The 10,146-nt window shown below is 37.5% G+C and overlaps 1 protein-coding gene across 1 annotated transcript in view; it reads left to right on the forward strand.

Moving 5' to 3' along the window:
• The window catches only part of ZNF804A (zinc finger protein 804A), a 226,971-nt gene extending 221,011 nt beyond the window's left edge, over positions 1-5,960 (forward strand). The window contains exon 4 of the mRNA XM_034786328.1: positions 1,808-5,960. Within this exon, the coding sequence (XP_034642219.1) occupies positions 1,808-5,090 (3,283 nt within the window). The 3' untranslated portion in view covers positions 5,091-5,960. The remainder of the gene's footprint in view (positions 1-1,807) is intronic.
• The last annotated feature ends 4,186 nt before the right edge of the window (positions 5,961-10,146 follow it).

A 10,146-nucleotide genomic window follows, 5' to 3' on the forward strand; every position in this document is an offset into this window, starting at 1 on the left:
CTGCCTGTAGTTCAGATATTAGTAACAATCTGTAAAGGCATATATAGTTTGGGATACAGTTAGTCTGCTGTGATGTCTTAGTTGTTAGTCTTAATTTGGCAGCTAGCCAGTCATTCTCAGATGAGTGCTCCCATCTCTGGAAACTGTTCCTCTGAAATGTCCATCAAATGCTGAATTTGGAAAACTTCAGGCAGTGGCACCAATTCAGATTTTTTTTGGAGGGAGGAAAAATTCTGATCCCTGCCACCTCTCTCCCAAGCAAGGCCCCTGCTCATTGCCTGCTCTCCCACAGGGACCCAGGCCTCCCTCAGCCAGTTGCCGCCAGGAGTCAAGTTCTTGGCTGACTCCCCTGTGCTCCACTGTAGAAGAACAGACTCTCCATTCTCCACATCACAACATCATTTGGCCAGGTTGCAACTCCATCTAGACAGAAGGGTGGCCAGGCCAAATTTGAATGGTCCAATCCCATGCACCAGGTTGCAAACACCACTCACTGACATATGGTCAAGTTGCTTCTCTGTCTGATTTAGTGTGGAACTACTGTTTAAAAGTGGTTGGGTCATGGCCGCTCTACTCCTGGGCTTTGCAGCCTATGGAACTTAGAGCAAGTGCAAAACTCTTTGAGGAAGGGGGTTTGCCTCTTCGCCTTACCTTCCTAACTGTTGTCACTAAAGTTAAATCATATTGTAAAGCCACTTTTTAGTGAGGTTGGTAACAAACATATTTTTGGCTTTGCTTCCATTCTGTTTTTTGTCAAATGCTTTTTCTGTTTTGAGGGGCTGATGTTTATATGAAGGGTAAGACTGTGTCTGAATGTTGTGTTCTGGCTGTATGTAATAATTATTGTATTATTGTTCTTATAGGGGCTATGCAAGGTAGTAAATAAATAATTTTTTTTGGTAATATTAGCTAGGTTAGGCTAGTAAAAGAAGGCAAAACTTATTTCTGTGAAAGAGCTATTCTAAAGGTATTTTCAACCTATCTGAGTCAGGTAACACAGGAATTCTCTCAGGTGAAACCCCTTTTTTGTGAGATACCCACCCCAATTTCCAGCCAAAATAGATTAAACACAGATAGACATCCATGCTTCTGGATGATTACCTGTATTGAATCTGTGACGGTTTTCAGGTTTTTCCATCATTACTTCAAATATGTCAGTTTGATTTTTCACTTAAAAAAAAATTGTGAAAGATAGGCCTTTACTGGCTGAGTTTCAAAAGTAGCATGACTTATGGTAATGCAGAAATTCCCAAATTGTGGTCTGTAGACTACTGGTGCTCTGTTGGCTCGTCTCCTTGCTTCTTGTTGAGTCAAACTGAACAGATGGGATGAGGAGACAAAATCAAGAACAAAAGTAGACAGTGTGATTAATTTTTTTCATCAAGGATAAATCACTTATTGCACTAGGGTCAGCTGAAAGTACATAAACACTCACCTAATCTTATTTTTTTGCATATAAGAATTTGGGAAGGTTTTCACAGTTATGTTTGTGATCGCAAATAGGAGAAGAGGTTGACTGGGTGGTCACATATGGATGGGGAGGCAGTCTCTGTGAGAGGGAGGTGATTTATGAGACATGCTCTGTCCTACTATATTCTGCAGTAGGAAGAAGTTTGAAAGCCCCTGCTGTAATGTAGTCTTGTTTTGGAGCTATTAATTTAGAATAGTTAACCTGTTCCCCTAGAAATCTTTGTGGAAACAAATGTAACACAATGTTATGGAAATAACAGTACAATCGGAATGCAGTAACTCTGAACATCTAATTTCTTTGAAGTGTACTTATGGAAGGTTTTGTTTTGTTTTTTAGTGCTCCTGGGAGTGGTCCCATGTTCAAGTCCACTACAGTTACTGTGAGAGATAATTTCCATGAAATTCCACAAAGTACTATCATAGACTCTTCTAACAAACAACAAAATTTCAATTGTACATTAATGCACAATGCACAGAATGCAAAAGAAGTTACTTCTAGTGCTTTTTCTGCTTCTGAAAGCGCAAGTAATAACAAATCTGACACTCACAAACTTGGGGATCAAGTACAAGGAGGCCATGGACATAAAATAGGATTCTCTTTTGCTTTTCCTAAGAAAGCATCAGTGAAGTTGGAGTCCTCAGCTGCTGTTTTCTATGAATATAATGATGAAACATCTAGTGAACATGGATTTAGCAGAAGAAGTAGATTTGTTCCAGGAGCTTGTAATTTTCAGTTTCCATCAGCAACAGAAATAGTTTTGTGCTCTGAGGAGAAACAAAATTACATTCACCCACTGATGGAAAAAGGTACTGACACAGCAGAAGCTTCTGAAGTTCAGGAGTCAAAAGAACTATCCAATAAAGAGAATAATATAATACTAGATAATACAGTATTAGTTCCTGCTGATTCTCATTTGAAACAACCTGTGTCTTGTGATTTGGATGGCTATTGTGTTGATATCAGTTCAACAACATTACGAGATCAATCATTGTCCACAGTTACCGTTAATAATCAGGTGCTACACGTAGAAAGTCACAGTTCTGAGAGGTTGGGAAAGAAATCCCCAGCTCTTGATATCACTGATGATTGCTTACCTTTGCAAGATATCACAGAGGAAAATGATAAATACATTAATAGTGAGTCATCCACAACTGAAGCAGAAATTAAAAAACTTGGGTCTGATGTACATATGTCATCAAATTCTGAAGGCGAGAGTACAGTCTTACAAAACAAACAAGAGACACATAAAAGACCTTGTGAACCATTTGTTCCTGTTCTGAGCAAACATGGATCGTCTGTTCTTCAGTGGCCCTCTGAAATGTTAATTTACACAAATACAGAACCATCCATTTCATATAGCTGTAATCCTTTATGTTTTGACTTCAAGACATCAAGAGCAAGTGACTGTATGGAGAAAACTAAACATCAGTCAAATGTAGCTCATTCTCATCACAAAACTGAGTCCAACCAGAGTCTTGTTTTAGATGACACAGGTAAATCTATTTCAGAATGTGCTGATTACAAAACAGAAATTAATAAAAATGCGTGCGAGCAAGCAACATCACTTATAACAGATGTTTCGTTAGCTAAAAGCTGTGAACCTGCAACAAATCAAGATAAAATGTGCTTGGATGCCTCTTTCAGGACTGGAAAAACAGAAAAATACCACATTTCCAAAGGCCATATACGACAGGACACCATGATAGATGATAAACACAACAAAGTCTGGAACAAAGAAACTCACAAAAGATGGTTTCACACAAATAGGAAAAGGAAAAAAAGGAGAAAATTATGTCATCACCATCATGAGGAAACAGCAAAGGCAGATGCTGAAGTTTCTTCAACAGCTGAACAGGAAATTAATTATGTCAATGAAGAAAAACATCAGCACCTTCAGAATACTTCAGGGAAGTGCAGAGATGAAATTGGAAGCATATGGTTAGCTACAGAGCAGTTACAACAGTCATGTCAAAAACTTGGCATTGAAAACAGCGCTCACAAAAGAACCATGTCCACATCAACACACATACATGGTGACAAAGGACCATGTGGGACTTGGAACACAAAAAATAGTGATGACCACTGCATTGGCTCTGAACCTCTGCACAGAAAGTACAAAGCAAACTCTCATAGGCAATCAAAACAACTGACTTTGAATTCGGGAAGACATAACTTAATGTATTCTAGAACATTATGTAGATGTAAGGTCAGAAGAGCTAGCTGTAGCCCAGATCATAAATGTTTGGAAAAATGTACAAGTCAAAGCCAGTCCATCAAGAGAGCCTACAACTTTCTGACTGATGAACCTGAAAGATCCCATCGAAAGCGAAGACAACATACATATTCTTGTTCATCAGATGAAAGTTCATGTAGACAAGCATTTTTATCAGAAGAGTATCTCAGGCAAACAAGTAATTTAGCTGCACATTGTAAGCCTAAAAGGAAAAGGAGGAGAAAAAGATCTAGAACTCATCACATATTTGTCAACCAAGAACCAAGAAGAAATGAAAACCATAGACCTTCCAGAGGCAATTCTACATTAAATATTTTGGGGGAACTGTTAACTCAAGAAAATATACAACAAACAAAAACTCAACCCATAAAAGATTATACAGAAAATGTGTTGCAAACAACACAGCTCGTAGAAAACAAGTTCACTCTACAATCTGATTGTTTACTTTTATCAGAAAGTAACAAGTCAACAGAGTGTTCAGCAGTGGAGAGCTCTCCAAGTACATTTTTGGAGGACTTCACGCATTCCTCTGCTTCTGTTATTGAACATAGTATTCTGACAACTGCAACACCAGAGAACAAGCTAGAAGAAGAAAAGAAACATGAAAATGTAAGGGCTCATAAAAGTCAAGCTCCTTATAAAGTGCCCAGTATTGACAGAAATGTGGAACAAACTCCTCGTAAATCATATCTATGCCAATATGAAGTAGCAGAGACCATACCACAAGAAAAAATAAATGATGCAACCAGTGAATGGCTGTGGTATAATTCAGGCACATTTAACAGCCCTCCACCTTTGTCATTCAAAGAAGCACATACAAATAGTCATACCTTTTTAACCACTGAACAGATACTTGCCCCATTTACGTTGCCTGATCAGACATTGATATTTCCCCCAGAAAACCATGGAAAATTCAAAGACTTGCAATTTGAGGCCTATCAGCAGCTCATGCAGCAAAACATGCTGGCGAACAAGGTGAAGTTTGCCTTTCCTCCCACTGTAATCCAACCTTCTAATTCTCCTCTGCAGCCTTTGCCCTTGCAGCAGCCATTATGCTCTACCTCTGTAACCACAATCCATCACACTGTTTTACAGCAGCATGCTGCCGCTGCTGCCGCTGCTAGTACATTTAAGGTTCTCCAGCCTCACCAACAGTTTCTTTCACAGGTCCCAACCCTATCAAGAACACCTTTACCTCATCTCTCAGTAGGACCTAGACTTTGTCCAGGAACCCACACAACTTTTGTTGCTCCACCACAATTGCCACTAATTCCAACTTCTGTCCTTCATCCGAGTCACCTGGCTTTCCCCCCATTACCTCATGCATTGTTTCCTTCGCTCCTTTCACCGCACCCAGCTGTCATTCCATTGCAGCCCCTCTTCTAGGTCAAGTTTTCAACAATCAAAATGGAAAGAGTTGTCTCCAAATGAACATACTGCTATATGTAAGCACTCATCAGTTTTGACAAATGGTTCTTTAAGTGACTGGGATAAACTGGTTAAAATGCCTCATTAATTTTGAATCATTTACTATAAGTGTAACAATGCAAATATGTATGTAAAGTTCAGCTCCATAATATAACTAAAGCACTGAATAGTCTGATACTAATATGAACTATAAATATATGAAAATCATGTCTTAGAATATGTATAATGTATATAAAATATATTTATAGTATTGTAATTTATGTTGTAAAGTATGCTCCTTTTGTTTTTTTAATCTTTGTGAACTTGCACCTATTTAATGTTTAGACAAAGCTGATGCACTGTTTTGTACTATGTTTCTTGAAACTGTAAATCTAGTGACAAACTATCTCTTGCAATAAATTTTTTGTTAACTATTTAAGTATATCAAAAATCATTCATTGTAAGCCTCGCAGATGATGGGTTTCAGCACTTGAATAACATAGTCTACCCCTGCTATGTTTGGATAATCAGCTTTCCTATCATTCAATGATTTATCACCAAGCTCAGAGGCTAACGCCTTAAGGGTAACTGTCTTACCGAGCCAGGGACAAAGGGTAATAGATCTATTTGTGTTAGCAGTTTGATGTCACTGAGACAAATTTTGTCTACTTGTAGTATGCGGACAAACTGCTGACTGTTTGAGACGCTCTCTTTTCTATTAAACCAAAACCAACTCTTTTAAAGTAACATAAATAACATGGGGGAAAAAGCAAGGACATTTGGAGTAAACTGCATTTAGCTTCTTCAGCATAAATAGCACTACATTTCCTGCCAGATATCATCCACATCTGCACATATGCGTGATTGAAACCACCAAAGTTGTTTTGCCATTTTGCTTCTGCAAAACCCACATTTCTACATGGAAATGGAATAGCTGGTCATGCAACCTGCAGTGTTTGCAGGGGAGCAAGGGGGGTGCCCTTTTTGTGAGTGCAATTTATTTTATGCCTAAAAATAGGCACATTTAAATGGTGATCAATTCAGAAAATTTAGCCAAATAATTACATTGTTCCCTTGGTGGACACACAGCTCATGTTTACCTCAGTGGGAGACAAACAAGCATATCAGAAGGGAGAATGTTGTCACTTGTGTATCATTTCATGTGATAAGTGGAAATGGCAAGGATATTTGGACGTATTTGAACTGAGGAAAGTTACAACCCTGACTAGGAATTTCCAATCTTTTAAGCGGTTGAATCAAACCCTTACTATCACATTAACAGTTTTGTCTGAATGTTTTCATGTTGTATGGTTCTAATAGCATTTTGTCAAATATATATATAAATTGGTCCTTCTGACATTCCTCTCTACTACCCCGACCCCCTTATTTAGGTCTGATCTGATCCAACTCTCATATAAGTCAATGGGAAACTTTCTGTTGGCATTACTGGAGTTGGATTAGGTCCATAATGATGACACAGCCCTAAATGTATATGGCCCTAGCCCAGCGACACTTTTTCACATGACCAGTCCCATTCACTGTAAATGGGACTAGTCACGCGGATAAAGAGGAGGGTTTGCAAAATGACTCATAGTGGTAGTAGCATACCCTCTTGTAATAAAATGTAAGGGATCATTTTGAAATTCATGTTGGCTTTCTTTCTTCATTTATATGATTATGATAAAATTAAATAAAAGTGAAGCTCAAGGAAAGATAATTTTTGAAGAATATATTAAATAATTAATACCAACTTCACTCTTAAGAGAGAGTAAAATGGTATAAATATATTGTTATATTTGCCATCTATAATACTAAAACTTACCTCTCCCAATAAAGCAAATTTTAATATCATATTACATTCAAAAGCCATTTCAATCACTTTCAAATACAATTTTAAAGCTCTGGGTACACATATTTTACTTGTTCCAACATCTTGCAGGTATAGTACCATTGTAAAGAGGAAAACTATGTTACTGTGCTAAAGGCTGGTACAAAGGAGCACTTTGATGGCCTGGTTTTCCAAGAGGCTGAGAGGTCACACATGGGTTTGTGGTAACAGGTGCTGCAGATGCTGAGCAACTTTGAAAATCTAACTAAAAGATTTGTTGTTTTTTTAGTTTTCATCCTTCCAGTTTGTGGTTTTATGCCTAATTTTGTTTAATCTGGTATATGAAAAGGCTAGCTTAACGGCTAATGTTTTTTATGTTATGTGTGTGAAACGTATTTTTCCTGCTTTAATGGTTTTAGACTAATTTCTGATTTAAGTAACAATTTATATTTAACACATTGTTTAGGAAAGGTTAGGGGCAAAATAGCAATTTTATAACATTACAATTAGAAAATAATAAGATACTGTGGAAAACAATTATGTACAGTTTTATTAACAAGTTTTATTTTGCAGCTAGTCAAAATTTCCCAAATTTCAAATTTTCAACAAACATTTTCATCTAAAAATCATTTTTTGTTTTAAAAAATCCCCCAAATTTGCTACAAATTTTTCTACTAGTTCTATTTTATACTTTGGATTTTACACTTTCACTGGAATTTAGCTTAAATGTATTGTCTATTAAGGAATTTAACAGTTTTAAGATATTGCAAAATTATATATTATATAGATTAACTGCATTACAATAGTGTATAAAGTTAATGGATATAAGTAAAATACCAATAACAAGAAGTACTGTAAGTACTCTTTATACATTAATACCCTAAGAACTAGCACTGTTTTGTATATGTGACTTCAAATATAGAAATACAGAAATGTTTTCTAATATCAACAACTGAATTTCAAATTGAAAAAGCTAAATTGAATTATTTAATAAATATTTTATGTGTGTTGCTATTGTATTACTAAATAATCTTTACTGGATACATAATCTAAGTGTAGTTCTGTATACTTGTAGAATGTATACTTGTATTTTCTGATTTTACTATCTCATTCTAAAGTTTGGAAATCTTTGCAAGTGCTGAATAATTGAAGACACTACGATTCCTAGATACACAACCTGCCAAGTTTCTTAAATCGAATTAATTTCTTTAGAATGTTCAAATCTAATCAGAAATGTTGCCTTTTAATGTTTTGCAGTTCCAATTCATATTGCCAACTTATATAATGATTGGAGTCTGATTCCAAGGTAAAGGAATAAAAATAAGTTACCATTCCTTTAAATCACCTGAGTTGTTGGAATTAATTTATCTTCAGATTGCAATGATAAACCTAAATTAGGTTATAGATTTTGTTAAATGGCTTCCCATTCCCAGAACAGCTACACAAAGAAATGATTGAAAAGTTAATATGTTCCACTGAGATGAAAAATGTGTTTTTTTCCTGTCCTTGGAAAGCAGCAATCTGTCCAGACCACGACCTTCCTGGAGGCATGCCATTTCTCAGGTAATATGCACCATAAAATAATGTTCTAAATAGGATTTTTCAAGCATTAAGAATCATAATCGTCTTGCATTGTTATAGGCATTTAAGACTAATTGTACACTTGCCTTTCTAAACTGTAAGTACACAGAACAGTTAAAATACTACAATACATACAGAAAGCAGAAGAATCCAGTTGTTCATTTTACTGAACTTAACCACAGATTATCCTAAATTTTAACTCTGCCTGCAAGGAATAAACTCACACGGGGTTTCTGCAGGAATGAGCAAAATGGTTTACAGATTGAGACATCTGATCCCAGACAGTTGTAAAAAGCACACCTTTTAGAGCCTGATCGTGCACAATGCTGAACAACTGTAAGCTGCCGAGCACCCAGAAATGTAAACTGAAGTCACTGGGAGTTGTGGACACATCACCGCACAGTCTTGTGTGCCTAGTCTATTAGAGCAGTGTTTCTCAAACTGGGGTCGCTGCTTGTGTAGGGAAAGCCCCTTGCAGGCCGGGCCGGTTTGTTCACCTGCCCCGTCCGCAAGTCCGGCCGATCACGGCTCCCACTGGCCGCAGTTCGCTGCTCCAGGCCAATGGGAGCTGCTGGAAGCAGTGCGGGCTGAGGGACTTACTGGTCGCCGCTTCCAGCAGCCCTCATTGGTCTGCAGCGGCGAACCACGGCCAGTGGGAGCCGCGATCGGCCAAACCTGCAGACAGGGCAGGTGAACAAACCGGCCCAGCCCGCCGGGGCTTTCGCTACATAAGCGGCGACCCCAGTTTGAGAAACACTGTATTAGAGGAAGATGAATGCATTGTGTGCATGCTTAAAAGCTCTTCAGTTTAGAAAGCATAAAATTTAGGTTCACATCATTATATTGGCATTTCAGAGATAAAAGACAAAGGCTTAAAAGATAAAATTATACAAGGTCTCAACTATTGATGCTGCCCCAGCATTTGGAACATGGACTAATTTTATTCCAAACTTTCTTCACTCATCTCCATTCTTAAGGCCCTGGTTCAGCAAATTACTTAAATACATGCCTAACTTTGAGCACATTAATAGTCACATTGATTTCAATGGAAGTACTCATGTGCTTTAAGGTTGGCACATATGGTACTTAACTACTGAACTGGGGCCTATAGGAGATATCTACAAATTAGTATCCAGGAGAAATGCCAAAGTACATTTCTTTTCCTTTGTACATGCAATGGAGAAAGCAAGTGAATCTTCAGCTGTTAAAATCCAGCATTTCCAGCACTGTCTTGTTTCTCCTTGCCAGTGTTTCTCAAACTGGGGTTGCCGCTTGTAAACAAACTGGCCCGGCCCGCCAGGGGCTTTCCCTACACAAGCAGCGACCCCAGTTTGAGAAACACTGCTCTTTGCATTCACATTTAACTCAATTTAACTCAAATTTAACTGAACATCAGAACCATTACATTTTAGGGTTTTAAATATGCTCATTCTACTGCTCAGTTACCTTCTCAATTTATCAGTATTGTAAAGAGAAGTTAAACAAATTGCCATAGTCCACGTCAGTGTACATCTTTGACTTTACTGCAAAATGTTAGATAACGTTACTTGGAACAATTTACCTTTCTTTTCTGCTGCCCTCATTTTTGACTCCAACTGTCCTAATTTTGAGACTCTTTTAGGGATT

Source organism: Trachemys scripta, chromosome 11, assembly GCF_013100865.1.
Source record: "Trachemys scripta elegans isolate TJP31775 chromosome 11, CAS_Tse_1.0, whole genome shotgun sequence".
NCBI classification, from domain to species: Eukaryota; Metazoa; Chordata; order Testudines; family Emydidae; genus Trachemys; species Trachemys scripta.